The sequence below is a fragment of the Paraphaeosphaeria sporulosa genome (assembly GCF_001642045.1).
Source record: "Paraphaeosphaeria sporulosa strain AP3s5-JAC2a unplaced genomic scaffold CC84scaffold_2, whole genome shotgun sequence".
NCBI classification, from domain to species: domain Eukaryota; kingdom Fungi; phylum Ascomycota; class Dothideomycetes; order Pleosporales; family Didymosphaeriaceae; genus Paraphaeosphaeria; species Paraphaeosphaeria sporulosa.
In genome coordinates this window covers 4,912,413-4,929,766 of record NW_017253361.1, presented here as the reverse complement: position 1 = coordinate 4,929,766, position 17,354 = coordinate 4,912,413, and the positions used below count along the sequence as shown (strand labels likewise).

At 54.2% G+C, this 17,354-nt stretch overlaps 5 protein-coding genes across 5 annotated transcripts; 1 reads left to right on the top strand and 4 right to left on the bottom strand.

Annotated features, from left to right (window-relative positions):
* Positions 1-2,512: 2,512 nt before the first annotated feature.
* CC84DRAFT_1161837 (ras-domain-containing protein) lies at positions 2,513-3,717 on the bottom strand. Its single transcript, XM_018177841.1, has 2 exons — positions 3,438-3,717; positions 2,513-3,387 (listed from the first exon to the last, which is right to left on the bottom strand). The coding sequence occupies exons 1-2, from the start codon at positions 3,504-3,506 to the stop codon at positions 2,677-2,679; spliced, it is 780 nt and encodes a 259-aa protein (XP_018041425.1). The 5' UTR covers positions 3,507-3,717; the 3' UTR covers positions 2,513-2,676.
* Positions 3,718-4,671: 954 nt separating this feature from the next.
* Positions 4,672-7,025, top strand: CC84DRAFT_1214318 (uncharacterized protein; the record flags this gene model as incomplete). Its single annotated transcript, XM_018182619.1, has 2 exons — positions 4,672-4,684; positions 4,768-7,025. 2 exons carry the CDS (start codon positions 4,672-4,674, stop codon positions 7,023-7,025), a joined length of 2,271 nt encoding a protein of 756 aa, XP_018041424.1.
* Positions 7,026-7,409: 384 nt separating this feature from the next.
* On the bottom strand, positions 7,410-10,235 carry CC84DRAFT_1256756 (uncharacterized protein; the record flags this gene model as incomplete). Its single annotated transcript, XM_018184653.1, has 2 exons — positions 7,410-7,787; positions 7,875-10,235. 2 exons carry the CDS (start codon positions 10,233-10,235, stop codon positions 7,410-7,412), a joined length of 2,739 nt encoding a protein of 912 aa, XP_018041423.1.
* Positions 10,236-12,369: 2,134 nt separating this feature from the next.
* CC84DRAFT_1173350 (S-adenosyl-L-methionine-dependent methyltransferase) lies at positions 12,370-13,241 on the bottom strand (the record flags this gene model as incomplete). The annotated part of the gene is made up of 3 exons (XM_018180025.1): positions 12,370-12,919; positions 12,971-13,095; positions 13,143-13,241. 3 exons carry the CDS (start codon positions 13,239-13,241, stop codon positions 12,370-12,372), a joined length of 774 nt encoding a protein of 257 aa, XP_018041422.1.
* A 1,258-nt stretch (positions 13,242-14,499) lies between these two features.
* CC84DRAFT_1238324 (cysteine proteinase) lies at positions 14,500-15,972 on the bottom strand (the record flags this gene model as incomplete). Its single annotated transcript, XM_018183935.1, has 1 exon — positions 14,500-15,972. The coding sequence occupies one exon, from the start codon at positions 15,970-15,972 to the stop codon at positions 14,518-14,520; it is 1,455 nt and encodes a 484-aa protein (XP_018041421.1). The 3' UTR covers positions 14,500-14,517.
* Positions 15,973-17,354: the final 1,382 nt, after the last annotated feature.

Here is a 17,354-nt window from a genome sequence, read left to right as displayed (position 1 = left end):
GCGCGAGTCCGTGGCGTACATCCGTGCCGGAGCGTGCCCTGGCGATGGGAAGGTCAAGCAGAACAGGACTGTGCCGTTTGAGTGCGCGGGGCTTGTGGGCGGCGGTGACGAGTGGTTTGATGGGCAGATGTGGGCTGCGGGTACGTCCCATACAAGTCCCCTCTTTCTTCGCTGATTCAGACGCTGCTTGCCTTGTATGTGTGTTTGACTAACGAGAGACACAGCAACCAATCCTGTGGATTCCCTCGACAAAGTAAATACAGACAATTCCTGCCCTGCAATCGAGAACCCCAACGAGCACTCAGGCATTGACGCTCACCTACTCGGCTCCGTTCCCGTGGCCCTCAACCAAGCTGTCCGCTTCCCCACGCCCACGTTCTTCACGTTTTTCCCGAACACGGAGGAGGCTAGAGCCGAGCTCGCGGCGAATGCGAGTCGTTTCGATGTTGCGGGGCTTGTTCCCTGGACGTCGAGCAGCTGGGTGCAGTTGAGCTGTATTCAGTCGAATGTGACGATGGATATTGAAGTACCGAGTGCTGAGGAGTTGCTGGGGAGGATTCCAGCGGGCGATGCACCTGTTACAGTGTCGGCAGAGGCAATTTCGACGCCTACGAAGGGGCTGAATGGGACGGTGAGTGCGACGCCTTCGTGCTCGTTGCATTGATGGTGCGCAAGTATGAGGGTGCAAACAGAGTGCTGCCCTTAGGAGAGGGCATTTTTATAGTCATTGATCGCAGCCTTTCATGTGTTTTGAATTAGTCCTAGCGTGTCACATAGCATATGTATGATCCATTTCTTACTTTTTTTTTATTGCAGAGAATAGGTCGGCGCAGTGCGCGGGTACATCTCTTGTCCAAAGGTAGGAACACGTTCTACTAGCGACGGCTCCAGGAGGGTCAAGCAAAACTACATTTCCACGAGACTCAAAGGTAGTAGTCCCTCTCTGAGAGGTCCAGACGGCGTTCCCACATCAGCTTCTTGGAATGCTGTTTTTGAGACCGCGAGAATATGTCCAACATATGAAGTCAATTCCAGGCTCGTTTTGCATTGTCCATTCTTCTTTGCACCCGAATCCGAATCTTTAAGTAGTCTCTTCGGAGCTCTAGACGGAGCTTCCACATGTCAAGGCCCTTGTAGGATTTTGAGACCAAGAGCACAAGAGAAACATATACAGCCCGCTAGTAACCGTTTTAAATATTCCACGTAGCCATGAGTCATCCCACGTAGATATGGGATAAATTGACTTCTAGGCAGCTCCCACATGCTCGGCCTGCCTGCGCTTTGACGCCCGTGGGTTGCGATACTATTCCCTTTTGGTTCCCGCGAACCAGCTGCAGGATAAGGACATTAGTCCGGTTCTTCATCATTTTAGTACCCAGTTCAACACAGAAGCTTTCATCCACTAGATATTGGCATATCTACCCCCAAGCAGTCGAGTATCAGATTGCCATCGTCAACAGACTCGTCTCCCACCATCCTTGAACTTCCTAATTTCGAACAGCTGCTGACAGTCTGCAAGCTCACCAAGACCGCCTCCAATGCCCCCGCCGCTGAAAGCTTTTGGTGCCGGAGGTCAGGCCAAGGACAAACGAAGACGTTTTCCTTTAGGTCTTGGATTACGAAGGGCCTAGTTGCGTCTGTAGAAATTTCCAGAATGGAAACCCGCTGACCATGCGGTCTTTTGAATGGATTTTGGTGTTTACGGTACAGAGCCTGAATCTCATCATGTCTCGCATGTTGCTTTTTGATTGCCCGGCGAGGAAGTCCTCGACCAGAGACATATCGGTGAACGTGTTGACGGTTTCTAGTGCCTGGTCCACCCCGCGAGGTCCGCGAGGCAGAACTCGGCAGCACATCAGCTTGCTTCACTCGAACCTGTCCTTTGCACTCGAACCATTCCCCTTAGACGCGCGGAAGCCCGCTCTCTTGAATCCAGTGTACTCTCGTTCCGAGACCCTCCGAAATTCGACAGCGCAGTGAACCATCGCAAGAGGGCGTGGATGCTTCCACTGCCCAGTCTCCTCCATGAGCAAGAGGACAGAACGCCGCCGTACATCGCGTTATCCACCCCTGGTGCCAAGTGCCAGAGGCGCGGAAGCAGGCTCTCGTGAAAGTGCTTTGCTCTCCTTCGAGACCCGCAAGAGACCACACACCATAGTGAGGACCTGCGTGCTTTTGTATGTCCAGTCCGCTCCGTGAAGCCGACGAGACAGCCCATGGGTCTTGTCCCACACCGATGGTAGTGCTGGAGCCACCTAACCGAGTCGCATGCTTCGCCTCTGGTTGCGTTTTTGGTTTTCAGGGAAGGACGCGAAGAAGCCATGTTCCATGACACGAGTGCTTTTTAGTCCGCCCATGATCCAATGGAGCGGGGACTCTGGTCCACGATACTCCCCTGTAATCATTTCTAGTGTAGTGAGTATGTCGCAGAAAGCAGGATAATCTAAGCGCTTTTATGCACAGCACCCCTCCAAAGGGGTGTGAGATACGCCTCTGGTGATGATGCCCGTCAGCAGTGGAAATGATCAAGGCTTAATCGAGGATTAAAATATACTAATGGAAGGGCGTGCTAGCCAGCAGATGCGAACGCCGTGCGATGCGAATCCAAATCGCGAAATCAGCCCTCGGGCCTGTATGTACAAGTTCTTCTTTCTCCCGTCCTCCCCGCGCCGCGGTCTAACAGCACTTTCCTCCGGCCGCCTTCCCCCTCGCATCATTCATACCCAAATTTAACTTTGCCGTGTTCCCGCCCCCGGCCCCCGGCCCTTTCACCCCCGATCTCCGGTCATTGAGATCGTACCTCCCCGCCTCAATATTCTGATATATCCTCTCGGCAACCTCCAAGAAGGCGCGCTCGACGCCCTCGCCCGATTTTGCGGACGTCTCAACGTACTGCATCACGCCGTTCGCCTTGCACCACTCCTCCGCCTCCTCTTTCGACACCTGCCGCTTGTTGTCCGCGCTCTCCTCCCCGGATACTGTGCTTGATGCCGCAAGATCCGACTTGTTCCCCACAAGCACAACGACAATGTTCTCCTCTGCGATCTGCCTCAGATCCGCGAGCCAGCTCGTCGCGCTCAGAAACGTGTTCTTGCGCGAGATGTCGAAGACCAGCAGCGCGCCACTCGCGCCGCGGAAGTAGCTCCGGGTGATGCTCTTGTAGGTTTCCTGGCCGGCGGTGTCCCACAGACTGAGCTTCATGTGTTTCTGCTCCGGGGGTTTTTGGTTCTTGGGTGCCGGCGTGGAGGGAGGGGGTTTGGCGGGTGAGTTGATGCCGAGGGCGTGGGAGGCGGGCGGGCCGACGGGGACGATGCGCGAGCCGAATTCGACGCCGATGGTAACGTCGTGGTGGGGGGAGAAGCGGCCCTCGCAGAGGCGGATGGTGAGCTGGTGGTGAGATTAGTAGGTGGGTGTGCGGAGGAGAGATGGTGGCGTACACTGGACTTGCCGCAGCCTGAGTCCCCGAGAGAGACTATCTTCGCGATGTAGTCCCACGGTTGCGTCATGGCGGTGGTTTGCGCCCGAAGACAGCAGCAGCGCAGCCAGTCACCAGGAGACTGTGGGTGTCGAGCGCAAGGCTACGGGTGGATCGCGCCGACGTTGCGGAATGATCGGTCTGGAAGCTTGGTGAAGCTCGAGGCTTTGCGGATGCTCGAAGCGAAGCAGGTGTCGGCCGGCGCAGTGTCGGGTATCTTGGTACAGAGTTGCTGGTGGGCTGCATCTGGGGGAACGAGGGATGGCCGTCGAGCGAGGTGTGGCTCAAGCATCGTCATTTCTCTGGGTGTGGCGCAGCTGCCATGCCGAAGAGGGCGTGACGGCCGCACCTTCCAGAGCTCTCTCGGATGGCACCACCACGTCTGTGTATTCAGGCTTCACGCGCAAACGCGGCTTCTCGCAAAAGCGGTTTCTCGGATTGTCTGCATGTTGAGCTGAGACTCCAGAGACTGTATCAAACAAGAATTGAAGACGGGCGTGTGCCGTTCGATGCACGCGCAGCACATCGCGAAGCCTAGAGACAGGTTATGCTGCCATTCGTATCGAGAGCTGCTATCTGCACGTGGTCTGCCATGGTGCAGGGCTTCCTGGCGTCGTTTGCTTGCATACACTCGGTCGTTGACATGGCCATCCAAAGCTCGCCGCCAGCCAGGATGGCGTGAACTGCTGGCAACCGAACGAGCCGGCCGACTGCAGCCCCGACCGGCACGCTTGCCTCGACGTCACGGCGGCGGCATTGCCATGCTTGCGTGAGATGTTTGGTACGTGACAACGGCCCAGCCGTTGTCGACTGTGACGCCTCCGCATAGAGCCGCGCTAACCACCGAGCAGCGAGTAGCGCCGGTCCTCGGGCTGCATCACTGGGGTACCTGCTGGACGAGCGACATGCTCCTACGAATCTCGCTCTCCCTGGCTTCCTGCTCCGACAGCCCTCTGGTCCCCTCCACGCACATCCACACTGCAACACACGGCCCGCCACACCCCATACGCCACTTCCCTCGCTTGCCGCGGCGCGCCGCCTGCGGATGCTGCGTCATCCATCTCGCGCTGCTGCCTCTCGAGTCGCCCGCCTCACGCACGGCTGACGCGACACCCGCTCTGAGGCTGCACCCGGAATAAGATACGAGCGCTGCCTGCGAGCTCGACCCCAGGCACGCGAGCAGCCCACCCGTCACCATGTTCTCCGAGTGTGAGTGCGCCTGCGCCCATGTGACAGATCCCGCGCCTCTGTCTTGAGACGCCCGCCTCGTGTGACTGACCAGCATGCCGCAGATGCCTCCAAGTTCCTCTCGCAGTCGCAGTCCGCGTCGCGCGTGTCCCTCGGACAGCCCGAGTCGCCCTTTCTCCAGCCTCGATCAGACAGACAGCGACCGTCCTCCCGCTCACGGCCCTCGGGCAGCTACTTCCAGCGCCGCAACATGAACCCATACAACTCGCAGGCCATGTCGCGCTACCCCTTCGCGTCCCGGACCTCCAACGCGCCAGCGCCCTTGTTCTACTCCGCGACAGACGACTTCCGAGAAGAGGACGACCATGCCGAGCACGATCGCGAGATGGCAGACCACTACGCCTTGCGCCGCTCACGCGCCCAGTTCGGCGTCAGCAACCTGTCCGAGTCGGCGGAAACAGACGACGACCTGGAGCGGAAATCAGACCACACAGCAGACGGCGGCAGCATCGAGGGCGACGCCACCTACGGCCTCGGTCGGGGCATCAAGAGCTCGTGGAAGGATGACAACCCGACGCGAGGAAGATCTACCACCGTAACCAAGCTAGATCACGAAAAGAGAGATTCAAGCGTACCCTTGTCTGAGTCGAGTGCAGCACCGAGCAGCCAGAATAACGCCAAGCTTGTAGATGTCGAGTTGTCGTCTACAAATCGTGGAAGCTTGGAGGATGATGAAAGCGAGGTGTCAAGACACGTCGAGCCACCGCCATCGTACCAGCAGCTTCGCAATCCGCCCAGACGAACGCGCGGGAGGAGCCCGCTTCGAACCCAATTGCCGATCCCGCAGGAAACAGACGAAGATACGCTCCTGCAGCAGCCAGGGCCTGGGTCTGATTCGGATCCGCAACTTGTCACTGCCGAAGCCATAGTACAGCCACGGCATAACTTTTTCTGGGCAGAGATGTTTCTCCTCGCAAAATGCGCGCTCGTCGGCGTTGTCTTTTTGGCTTGGCTGCAAGATTCACCACCGGACAAGAAGCACCCATTGGGTGACACGATATACACAGTCTTGCACTCGTCGTTCCATCTGATCGGCGTTTACTCGTTGGTGTCAGTCTTGGTGGGCCTTCTCTGGCTGTCATTACTACGTTCATTTGCACGACCTCTGGTGATAGTTTTGCTGGTCGCCGTCCCCGTCATTTCCTTCTCGTTCTTCCTCTACCCGCTCATATCGAGTTTTAAGGGCACATGGCACGGAAAGAGCACGCAAGATAAAGTAATGCGGTGGCTTTCTCTAGGTCCAGCCATCTTCTGTGTAGGATGGCTTTACACAGTCGTAAAAGGGCGGCATGCTCTGGACAAGGCTACCAGAATGCTCGAGTTCTCTGGCGAGATCCTGCAAGCAAACTTCCACCTCCTCTTCATCGGCATCGCCACCCTCGCTGCTGTCGTGGTTTGGTCCTGGATCTGGGTTTTCATGTTCACCGGCCTATTCCTTGGAGGCCATGCCACCAACGCCGGCTGGGTCATCGACATGAGCACATGGTGGCTCGGCGCAGCCTTCTTCTTCGACTACTTCTGGACGCTCAGCGTCATCGCCGGCGTCCAGCGCGTCAGCACTGCTGCGACAGTCAGCCACTGGTACTTCCACCGCAACACTAACCCTACGCCGCCACGTGCCATGGTTCAGGCGTCGTTGTTCCACGCGTTCTATACCATGGCCGGCACCATATGCTTCTCAACCTTCCTCTCCCTCCTCGTTCGGCTCCCGCTCCTGGCCCTGCCGCGCCGCATCACGAGGTGGATCAGTGCATGCGTCTACCACGTCCTCCCGACCTCCATCGCCGTCCTGACGAACCCGCTCACCCTCACGTATGCGTCCATCCACAGCGTGCCCCTGGCCCAAGCCTCCCGCGGCATCAGCGAAATGACCTTCATTTCCTCGTCTTCGCCGTCGACGACTCTCGGTCCACGCTCCTTCGCGCCTTCCCAGCCGCGCCCCTCTATCGTCTCGTACCGCCTTAGCAAGACGCTGCTGCACGCTATCCGCTGGGTCATCACGCTTGCACTGGGCTTCGGCGGGTGGGTGTCCACCGCCAGGATGCTGAAGCTCGGGAACGAGACGGTGCCGTACACGGGCAGTCTGTACGCGTATGTGGTTGGGTTGATTAGCGCGGCGATTGGGTGGGGAGCGCTGGGTGCGATGGAGGGCGTGCTCGGGGGGATTCTCGATGCGGTGCTGATTTGTTGGGGTAGTGAAGTTGGGCGGGATGGCAGTGGGGATGCGAGGTTCTGCATTGAGGCGGGGAGGCTGTTTGGCAACGAGGTTAGTGGGCGAGGGAGGGGGAGGTATGAAGTTTAGCGGCCGAGGAGAATGTACGGCAGATGAGGGGTTCATGGTCAAGCATAGCACTGGCGCTGGGTTCTAGATCGTCCGTGGATTGGATTTGGGTGGGATGGGACTGGCGTTACCGCTCGCGGTTGGGGTTATTCGATACCATTGTCAGGAATTAAGTCACTTTACAGAATACATTCCCGTTAGCGTTGTACAGAAGGACATGACCAGATGATCTCGGGCTCGGCGATGGTCCAGCCGCTCACCGGCTACGCTGCACAACGCTGAAAAACGCCCGTCGCGGCATGGCCGTGGTATCCTCTTCCCAAACGCCACCGCGCAGAACACACCAGGAGAAACAAAAATTGCAGACCAGACCCGCAAGCACCACTAGCCCCCTCCAGGCCCACACTACACTCCAAACCCCTCCCCCACCACCATGGCCACCATCCCCCCCTCGCCGGCAGACTGCAGTCTTGCGCACAAGCTCAAAAACACGACCGTCTCGGTCGCCGCAAGGTAGTTGAGCGTATCCAGCAGGATCTTGAGGTGGCGCGCAAAATTGTCCTCGTACTTGGCGAGCATGTCGAACATCTTGTCGACGCGGTGGGGGTCGTAGACGTAGGGGCCTGCATTGCGGGACGCGAAGGGGTTGGCGGTGGGGGCAGACGCGGCGGCGGCGGCGTTGGCGGAGGCGACGAGGTCCGGGTCCGAGATGATGAGGTAGCGGGAGAGGGCCTGGGTGAAGGCGGCGAACATTTGGCAGGTCGATGTGATTTTGTTGTTGATCTGCGTGTGCTGCATTAGCTAGCGTCCAGCTACAGGGTAAGGGTGGGGGGAGGTGATAGAATGAAAGAAAGAAAGGGGCACACGCACCCGCAGCAGCTTGCTGTTGGTCAGCATGCACTCCTTCAGACACGTCGCGAGGAAGTCGACGTGGTCCTGCATGAGCTCGTCGACGGTGCGCTTGACACCCGCATCGCCGTCCGCACGCGGCGCCCTGGCCCGCGCGTCCGGCGCGTCCTCCTGCGTGAGGCGCGACATGAGGGCGACCCAGTTGGGCTCGATAACCTCGGCGGTGCAGTAGTACAGCAACTGCTGCGTGAAGACGAGCATGCGGGCGCGCAGGGTCCAGGCCTTGCGCTTCCAGAGCTCGATGCGCGGGTTGCGCGAACGGTGCTTCCACGTCGCCGTCTTGCCCTGCTCGCCCCAGCAATCGACGAGGCTGTTTTCAAGGTGGCGCAGGGAGAGGAGGTAGCGGAAGAGGAGCTGGTAACGGGTGAGGGTGACGCGGGAGACAACGAGGGAGAGCGGGAACGGCATCGCGTAGTCGAAGACGAGGGCGCCGTAGCCGGTGAGATTGCTGTCGTCGGTGACGGAGGCTTTGTCTGTGGTGGCGGGCGTGTAGTTTGCGATTGAGCCGGCATTGGCGGCTTCTTGGTCGAGGCCAGTTACAGTGACAATCTTCATGAGCCAGTTGGTCAGTCCGGTCTCGATGATTTGTACTTTGATGTCTTCTTTGTAGGGGTCTTCGGCCGCGACGGAGCCGGGTTGTCGGACGATGATGTCGAGGAGTGACTGCAGCTTGCCGACGTTGACGTTCTTTGCTGGTTTCTTGAGCTCTGATCCGCCTAGCTCAAGGAAATACGAGAAGAAGTCTGACCGGTCGAGGAAGAAGTAATGCTTGAGCGATCGTAACCGCGCAGGCAATTGGTGGGTCGTGAGGAGAAGTTCGAAGAGCGAAGAGTTGGCGTAGGCGTATGCAGAGTTTACATTGTCCAAGACCCGGGCGTCGTCGAAGCTCGTTGGTACATCTTGGACTTTGCCACTGATGTCGACGCCGCCGCACTCGCGGACAACGTTGAGGTACTTGCCGGCGAGCAAGACCTTGTCTTTCACACCTTCGAGCTGTGGTGGTACGAGTGCATCTCGCATCGTATAACGCTTGTCCCAATACTCGTCCGTGTAATCTTGGTCCAAGCGTTCCCGCTTGATGCTCTTCGACTCTTTTATCATGAATTCCGCATGTGGATCTCGAATGCCGCCGTGATGCAGCCACTCGTTCAGCATCGCCATGTATGGTTTGCTTGCTTCTCGTAACAGCGTAGTGAGGAGCTCTCGTGCTGCAGGGTCGCCTGACATGGAAGCAAGCCGCCGTGTTATAAGTCCTAGCACGCTTCCTCCCTTGCATATTTTCTTCGTTCCCAACTGAACATTTCCACCCTCCCGTACTGACTCCAGTATTGCCTCGAAGTTCTCTGTGTCGTCCTCAGAGTCGGATTCTTTGTCGTCCTCCAATATCCCATTCGCCTTCAGCAGCTCGATCCCTGTAGTATATAGCTGGAACAGCATGTGGCTTGTCTGCTTGGTATGCAGATTAAGTACATGTAGAGTGAATGACTGATTCGTCAGCATTTGGTGTTCCAGTTGCGCCATCAGCGTCAGATAGTCCTTCAGCAGCCGTCTTACAGCCGCGCAAAGTGAGTGATTGACCGAGCCGTACTCTTCCCTGCTTAGCACCTCGACGCAAGTTTCCACCGCAATGTAATGCGTCGCCATTTTCAACATTGACTTTGTCAGGTCCCTCAGACTCGGATCTAGGCCAGGCAGTATGCGGAAGTGCGGCCCAACGAGGCGTTCCTTCTCTTCGTGTGGGTTGTATGAATCGGTGAATCGAATGTACTGCCCCTCAAACCCCATGAAGACAAAGAGCAGGTCCTCTATTATAGCACTCTCCTGCTGGCCAAGTGATAATTGCGCGAGTGGCGTAGGCTGCAGCGTTGCCGGCGCCGTCGAAGCAAGCGGAGGTATCGAAATGCGTGTCGCAAGCGGGGCGGTCGTATGCGGAATGAGACTGGCTCGAGGATCCCATGGCTTCTCCGGTTCCGACTTCGTCCTTGCGTGCTCTGCCGTCCGTGGTCGTTCCCTCTCTTCCCGCGCCGGCTTCTCTGTCCTTGTTCGCGCATTGACTCGGCTCTCCGACGTGTGCTTGAGCGGGCTCCTCGTCCGGCGCACTTCGATCTCTCTTTCTCTGACCTCGCGCCTTTCTACGCGCCGCTCGCCCAGGCCGGATCCAGACTGTTTGCGTGTCTGTGACGTCGAGGTGCGCCTCTCGTCTGGGGTGTCTGTACTCAGACTTCGGGAAGGCACGCGGGGCCTCTGTGTTGACGCTGCATGGTTGGCGGACCGTCGCTCAGCAGCAGTCGAATTTCTGGCATTGGGATTGCGTGTGGACATGGATGCGACGGGCGCGCGCTTGCGTCATGGGTGGTCGGCAATGTTTACTGGCGTGTTTATGCGCTCGCCGTGCTCTTGGGCTTCGGTGAGCTCGACGTGTTTTCCCCGCGTTCAATGTTCGCGCGTTGGGCAGGGATCGCACGAGCCAACTACAACTACGGATATGACTTACGAACGCCCTTGACGTACCTGTACATGACCGTGGGTGAGATGGCTCCAGTCCTTTGTTCATAGTCGAAATTAGAGGGCAGTCTCTATAATCTTTTCGCGGTTAAGCTAGCGATATCACGCCACGGATAAAGTAGGCAGAGGCAGGGCATTATCCAGCAGCGCACAGTGCTCGAAAGCTCGTTTGAACTCATACCGTAGCTAAATGTCTCAGTCATATCGTACGATGAGGCTATACCCAGCGACCCTCTCCCCATGAGTGTTTCCTGAGTAGGCCTGAGTTTAGGATTGGCTTGGGGAAGCCAAAAAGCAGAAGCTATCGCGGCGTCCTCGTGCTGTCAGTAGCTCTGCTAGTGATGAAGTGAACGGCCACGAGGAAGAGGTAGTCATTGAGCCTGACAGAGTGGCTCGGTAAGTACCGAAGATTTTGCGCAAAGGTAGATCATGGATTGCAGCCTACTTCGTCAGTGATTGATCCGCGTACTAAAATTACGTGGAAATCCCTTCGGTGTCATTCGATGCATTGGTCCAAGGAATGAGAGTCCTGCTACATCTCAGTATAAAATTCTATTCTGCAGTTCTATTAATTATGTCTAATTCGTGAGTCTCACACTTTACTTTTAATGATTCGCATACTCCCTCGCGTTTGTCATGTACATACTTATCGCGAGTCTTTATTCATTCTCACAGTACTCGCACTAGACGATACCTTACCTCACCTATCTCTAATCGAGAGCGTTTCCGTGTTGCTATCGAAAGGCGATGTAAGTGATATGCGAAGCTTCTTGAGGTCTTCCTACCACGCATGTATGTGGGAGATCATTACGGAAAACAATTCTGAGTGGAAAAGCATAGATGAAGCTAGGTAAATGTCAGAGGATAGGTAGAGGTAAGCAAGAATCCATTATACTAAATGCACCCGATGTTTAAGAGAGGGACCACCTACCTGTCGAGGCACTCGCAGGTTGGGGACATCCTGATATTCGGATTTATGATTTTCAATCCAAAACAATATATAGGACGGTGGGGGTGGCATTCCCAACTTTGGAAGTGGTCTAAGATAACATTGCTTTAGCTGTGATTGAAGATGGGGCCTTCTAGGCGTCAAAGTATGGGGCATCAGAGGCAGGTTATCGCGTTCCCCGCTTTAAGTCATTGAATTGTTTGCATAGGCGTACCCAGCATTTATTTCCGATTTATGAGAACTTGTGTGGTTGAATGAGGGTTGCTATCAAGTTGCCACAACTAAGTCGAGTACACGCAAGGGTCGATAAGTACTTATGGTATCTTAAAGAGCTGTACAGCCCAGCATCATCGATTTCACCAAGAAGATGTGAGGACAAAAACGCGCATTTACTTTCCGCCACCCGCTCAAGCCCGTTATTATAGAAACAACTCTAAATGCTTAATTCTGTTTATGCCTGTATATGAGTATCTCGTCTGCGAGATTCGGAATGCATGTGTCTTGCTCATGTTCCAATTCGAACAGAACGTGACCATTCGGGCCTCTGTCACTTAGCCTCGGTTCTGCCCCCCCTAAGAAGTACGACTACCGCTGACAAAGCCTGATTTTTGGCATATCAAACACTTAGGCGGTTTTTTGCTACGTCTCTCATGGCCATGATCCTCATGACACGACGAGCACCCGAACCTCGACGCCCGCACTCTTGTTCCTCTAAGACGTATCGATCGAAAGCAAGTCCTGGATGACTAACTCTTGCGGAGGCCAAAGCAAGTTTCATTTGGTCGTTCCTGTCCCTGCCTATATAATTTCGTTGTTGTTGTCGTTGTTGTAGACGCGAGCGTCGCGTTTGGTGAAGTCTTTGAGGGCCTGCAGTCCAGTCTCCAAAAGATAGCTTGTGTATGTGTTACTCTCATCAGATATCGAGTCATGTCTGGCCTTGTCCCACACAGTCACTTCATCTTAAGTAGGCCATTTCTTGCTTGATCATACCAATTGCGAGCATTACGATTGCCGCGTTGCAATTGCCCACCAGTTGTCCTTGTCATACCCCGCCTCGACCACTTCCCCACCTGCCTCTCCAATGATTTGCTCCAGCTCGCCCTTTCGATACAAGTGGTAGTAGCGCAAAAAGGTCTTGTCCTGGGGCTGCTCCAACGGTTGGTCAGCCTCATTGGAAAGTTCAGTTGCCTTCTGGTCCTTGCCCTTTCCCTTCTTCCCTTCCTTCTCTTTCTTCGCCCTCATGACCCACGGCACCATGACGTCCTGCTCGTTTCCCTCGTCCCAGCCCCTTCGGCTGTCCTTCTGCTCCAACGCCCAGACATAGATCAGCGCTCGTCCTCCGCTCCCAGGTTTTTCTGCTGAAGGCGGTCGAAGGAGCTCCAGGATGGCCTTCACGGCTTCTATCCTCCGCTCCGGGGTGGAGATATGATGGATGACTGCTATTGAAATGGCAAAGTCGAAGCTGTGCTTTGGATGTGGGAGATTCATAATATCTGCTACTATACTGTCATGGGGCTGGTGTTGTTTTGCGATCTTGACAAGGTTTGTTGAACTGATAGCGTGTTATGTTGCATGTACACAGATGCGACGTGTGTCGACGTACCGATCCGAGGCCACCATGAAGACCCGAGGGTTGACAGTGAGGTATTTGCCATTTCCGCAGCCGACATCAGCGCCTACAGCTCCATCAGGCAACTCTTTGAGGAACCGCTCAATGATCGGCCATGGCTGGTCCATATTAGTCATGTGCGAGGGGCAGGCCGGATGACGCACACCTTATAGCGGGTAGCCGAGAAATGTGAGGCTATCTGTTCGTAGACGGCGTGTACATGTTCTTCTTCGTATGCTGCTCCTTGTTGCTCCGCGTCGGTCATTTTTGTTGTATTCACATGGGTGAAGACGCGATGCAGAGGATGAAAGAGAATTGGGGTGGGCCAATTGGCGTTGGTGCCAAGACGCTAGATCGGGATAAGGTGAACTTCAGAGGCTGCGAAACGGAGTCTCACCCTTACACCGAACTTCTGTCCAAGTACTAGTACATTAAAAACTACACTAATCGATACAAGACACTGCTTGAATGACAAAGACCAGTCAACTACTCAGAAGACGCCCTGCTCAGGTATGGCTTGGGCTTCTCATCGAAGAAGAACACGTCGTAGACATCGTTTGCATCCTCCACGGTGCATTTTCTAAGATACGATCAGCTGCGGACGGACTGGCAAGACCTGACAGACCAGCTTATCATCTCTTTTGGGTTGTTGCAAATGGGGACGGCATCCGTCGTCAAAGGAGAGTCTTGCCCCTAACAACTCGTCGTTCAGAGCGGATCATCAGAAGGAAGGTACTCTGATAAATGATGCGTGTTTTTCTTTCTTTTCAAATGCACTGTTGGATATTTTTGGATTGGATGAAAGAACCCTAAGGGCAAAATCAAGGAATGCCGGCCTTTCATTGTTACAGCTTACCCTTTTCGTCTTGTGTCTAATCGTTGGCGAGGCTTCTCCAATTCACCTCTCCGCGTGTAATCCTGTTGGTGGAAGCAATAACGGGCACGCTATTCTTACTATCATGTTGTACTCACGCTTGGCGGGTGAGTGGAGTATGTCACGCAGGGAAACCAACACACAGCACATAATATTCAAACCTTCAATTTGGTAGTGAAGCATTTTGTATACGTTGCTGCGCTGTACTCTACATCTTCTACTTTATTCTACCAAACCTAGTCAGGTGCATGTCTGCACAGCGCTGCATGATCTTGAGACGTATAGCTTAAATTTCTCTATAGCCCTCGCGGTATGGATCAAGCCGTTCGCTCTCTCAATCAAGACTAGGCATGTAGATATGGCAACTGGAAATATGAGATCATGCTAATCCGCTTGGTACAACGAGGGAACAAAAGTGAGTGGATATCTGCGTGCAGACGGCCCATGTATGGGGTACGATCGGGAACCTGGACATCAGAAGAGACAACTTATGCAGCGCTCTACCTGGGACTTCGTATTATATGAGTTCTTTGAATTACATGAATGATCTATCGACATGTCTTGCACAACTCTATTGACTGAATCAAACTAAGAAAATGTGAAATGCTACAATACAGCACATTACCTTCTCCCCCACCCTCCTCCAACAGTGGGCTACGATCAAGCTTCAAGATGCCAACCGCGCTCTTTCCCTCGCCCCGACCCCGAGAAAGCGCTCGACTGGCGCTTCATCCATGATGTACGTCAACATATAAGCCTGAAATCCCTGCATAGTACGCACCCCTGGGGGTCTCTGCGGATTCGCTCGAAACTCTGCGGGGTTGATGGACAACACTCGATGGTCGTTGATATTGAAAAAAGGACTGGCGCCCTGGCTCCGCACACTGGCAACGTAATGTCCGGCGTTCGCGGTATTTCCACTGTGTGAGACGACGGTGGACAGTCTGTATTTCAGGGGAACAACCTTCACCTCCTGGTACCGCGTGAGATCAAGCTCTTCCCCGATCTCAACCGCGTGCAGCTTTTTGATCGGGGTATCCTCCTGGTAGTCAAAAACAACTAACGTTATGGTGAGGATGCGAGGTGCTGCTCTGATTATCCAGACTTGTAGCTTGTCGGTGTTGGCACCTCCGCAGGTCGCAGACTCGCACTTAGATTCTGGTCCGGGGTATTTCTCGAACTTGTCGTGGATGGCACTTGCGACGGTGTTGTGCGTCTGCTTATCGAAGGTGACCAGAAGATTAGCGTCGGTCTGTACGACTGCTTCTTTGTGTTTCCCGCAGTCGGTGCAGGTGTGCATTGGGACAAGGCATAGCCTGAACATTGCGTCGAATTGGTCTGTGCGAGTGTCGTAGTCGTTGAGCACATTTTGAAGGAAGACCAAAGCTTCTTGTGCATCTTCTTGTTGCTCGCGAACAAATCTTGCTTCAGTTTCTAGTGAGAAACCGGTGTCGAAGTTCTGGAATGCAATTCTTTTGATCGCTTCTAGAGAGGCAGAAGTCCAACGGATTGGACGGGTCAATGGATCTGTGGGGCCCCAATATTCCTCTACCAAAGCCTTCATGCTGCAGCATATACATGGCCCGTGTGTGTATATACGTTCATCAGGTCGGGTACCAGGGTCCTCAGGCTCCCAGTGTGGGGTACAGTTCTGTGTAACTACATGGCCGCGAATCCAGTGAAGAAACTGAGGCATATGCATGAAAGCTTGGAGTATTGAGTTCAAATAACAATGGTTGCCAGGGTTCTCGATGCCGCGAGGCCTAAGGTTGGGGCGGGGCATTTTATTGATATTGGCTCTGAGATTCGCTGGTAGCCAGTCTTTTGGCATGTCGTTCGAAATATTATCGTACTCAGTTTGCATATCAGTGCGCCCTGTGCCGGTTGTTGGGAACAAGAATCGACTCCCTGTACTGCGTGTAGACCGGCCAGTCACGGCGGCACGGGTAGCCCTGGCTTTGGGGGTAGCTGCTTTTCTTCTATCTGCGTTACGTTTGTCTCGCTTTTCTTTATCTTTTCTTCGCTTTTCCTCTTTTGTTGCTCTTCTGAATTCATTCATTGCTCGTATGGCTTCATTTCGATCAGCCATAGTTTTGTAACTTCCGCCTCGCCATCGTGCCATTGTAATGAGACTTGAATAAGTAATTGGTGGAAGATCTCGAAGAGGTGGTACAAGAAGATTTACGAGACGCTTTACGATGCTGCGTTTGTAGAAGGATAGATTATGGGAAACAACCTTGCGATGCCTTGGGATGTTGTCTTCCGTCCGCCCTCCCATAGCTTCTTATGCAGAAATCACGCTTCAAAGGTCTCCAGTGGACAGCACTGGGTGAACAAAGAAGAATGTCTGGCAAAGAATGCATTGTTCAAGCCATCAAATGACATTTCAACGTCTATCTTTGGATCAGATCAAAACAGGTCGCAGAACATTTTTTTAGTGTCTTTGTATTAGAATCTTCCTTGTAACCTTGTGCCAAAACGCAACTGAGCATTGCCATTGTTCTCAGCAGGAGAGAGGAACTGTTCACCAGATCACGTTCTGACTAGACTTTTCGAATAGCTAGACAAATAACGCGGTGCAAACTTCGTGGTCTGGCGATGGACCCGTATTACAGAGAGCGGTCTGCTCAGCCAGCCCACTATAGTACGCGTGCTTAAACATACCAGCACATTATGTGAATCTCATGTTACGGCATCCAGCGAGCAATAACTAATAGTAAGGCATATATAGACATAATCAGTGGCCTCCAAACCTGCAGATCCGAAAGGTGTACCCTGGATGGGACAGGAGAACGGCAAGCGACAATATTAAAATGGCACCTTGTCTCCCCCATCCGTAATAGCTGGAACAGCACCTTCTCCTGTAGCAATTCAGTTTACAACACGTTCGTCAAGTTACAACAGGACATTCCATCTCAAGCCCCTCAGGTAGAACGCGATGAACCCCACTGATCGCAATGCCCATATGAACACTCACGACATAATGTCATATAAGAGCTCTAAGTTACACTTGTATGATAGACCGAGTTGCAGCATCCCCAGGCACGTACATCAGGTCCCGCGACTGCGCCTTCCGGCCGCCGCAACCCAGAATGTACTCCCCGGCCCTGCAGCCGCCCTGATCAGCGCAAGCACCTGCGTCCTCACCGCCTTCTCAAACACAAACCTCATGCCGCTCGCCGCAGTCAAAGCAGGTATGTCGGCCACGCATGTTCACAGTGTTCTTCAGCACAGCATCTTGTTGAGTGTTGGCGCGGGAGATGGTGCAGCTATGGCGTGTCCTACTCTCTCATGTAGATTTGGCGTTTTATCTTGCTGTAATACTACGAATGTGGTCCGTCGAACCTTTGCACGCATCTAGTATTCGGCAAGGAAGGGTGTAACTTGAGGAGGAAATATGCCGACATGGGATGCTTCTACCATGAGATGTTCGACAAGTCGCCAGGAAAGTGGAGAACAGCCAAGCCTATAACAACTCTCTCATCTTGATTCCATGAACGAACG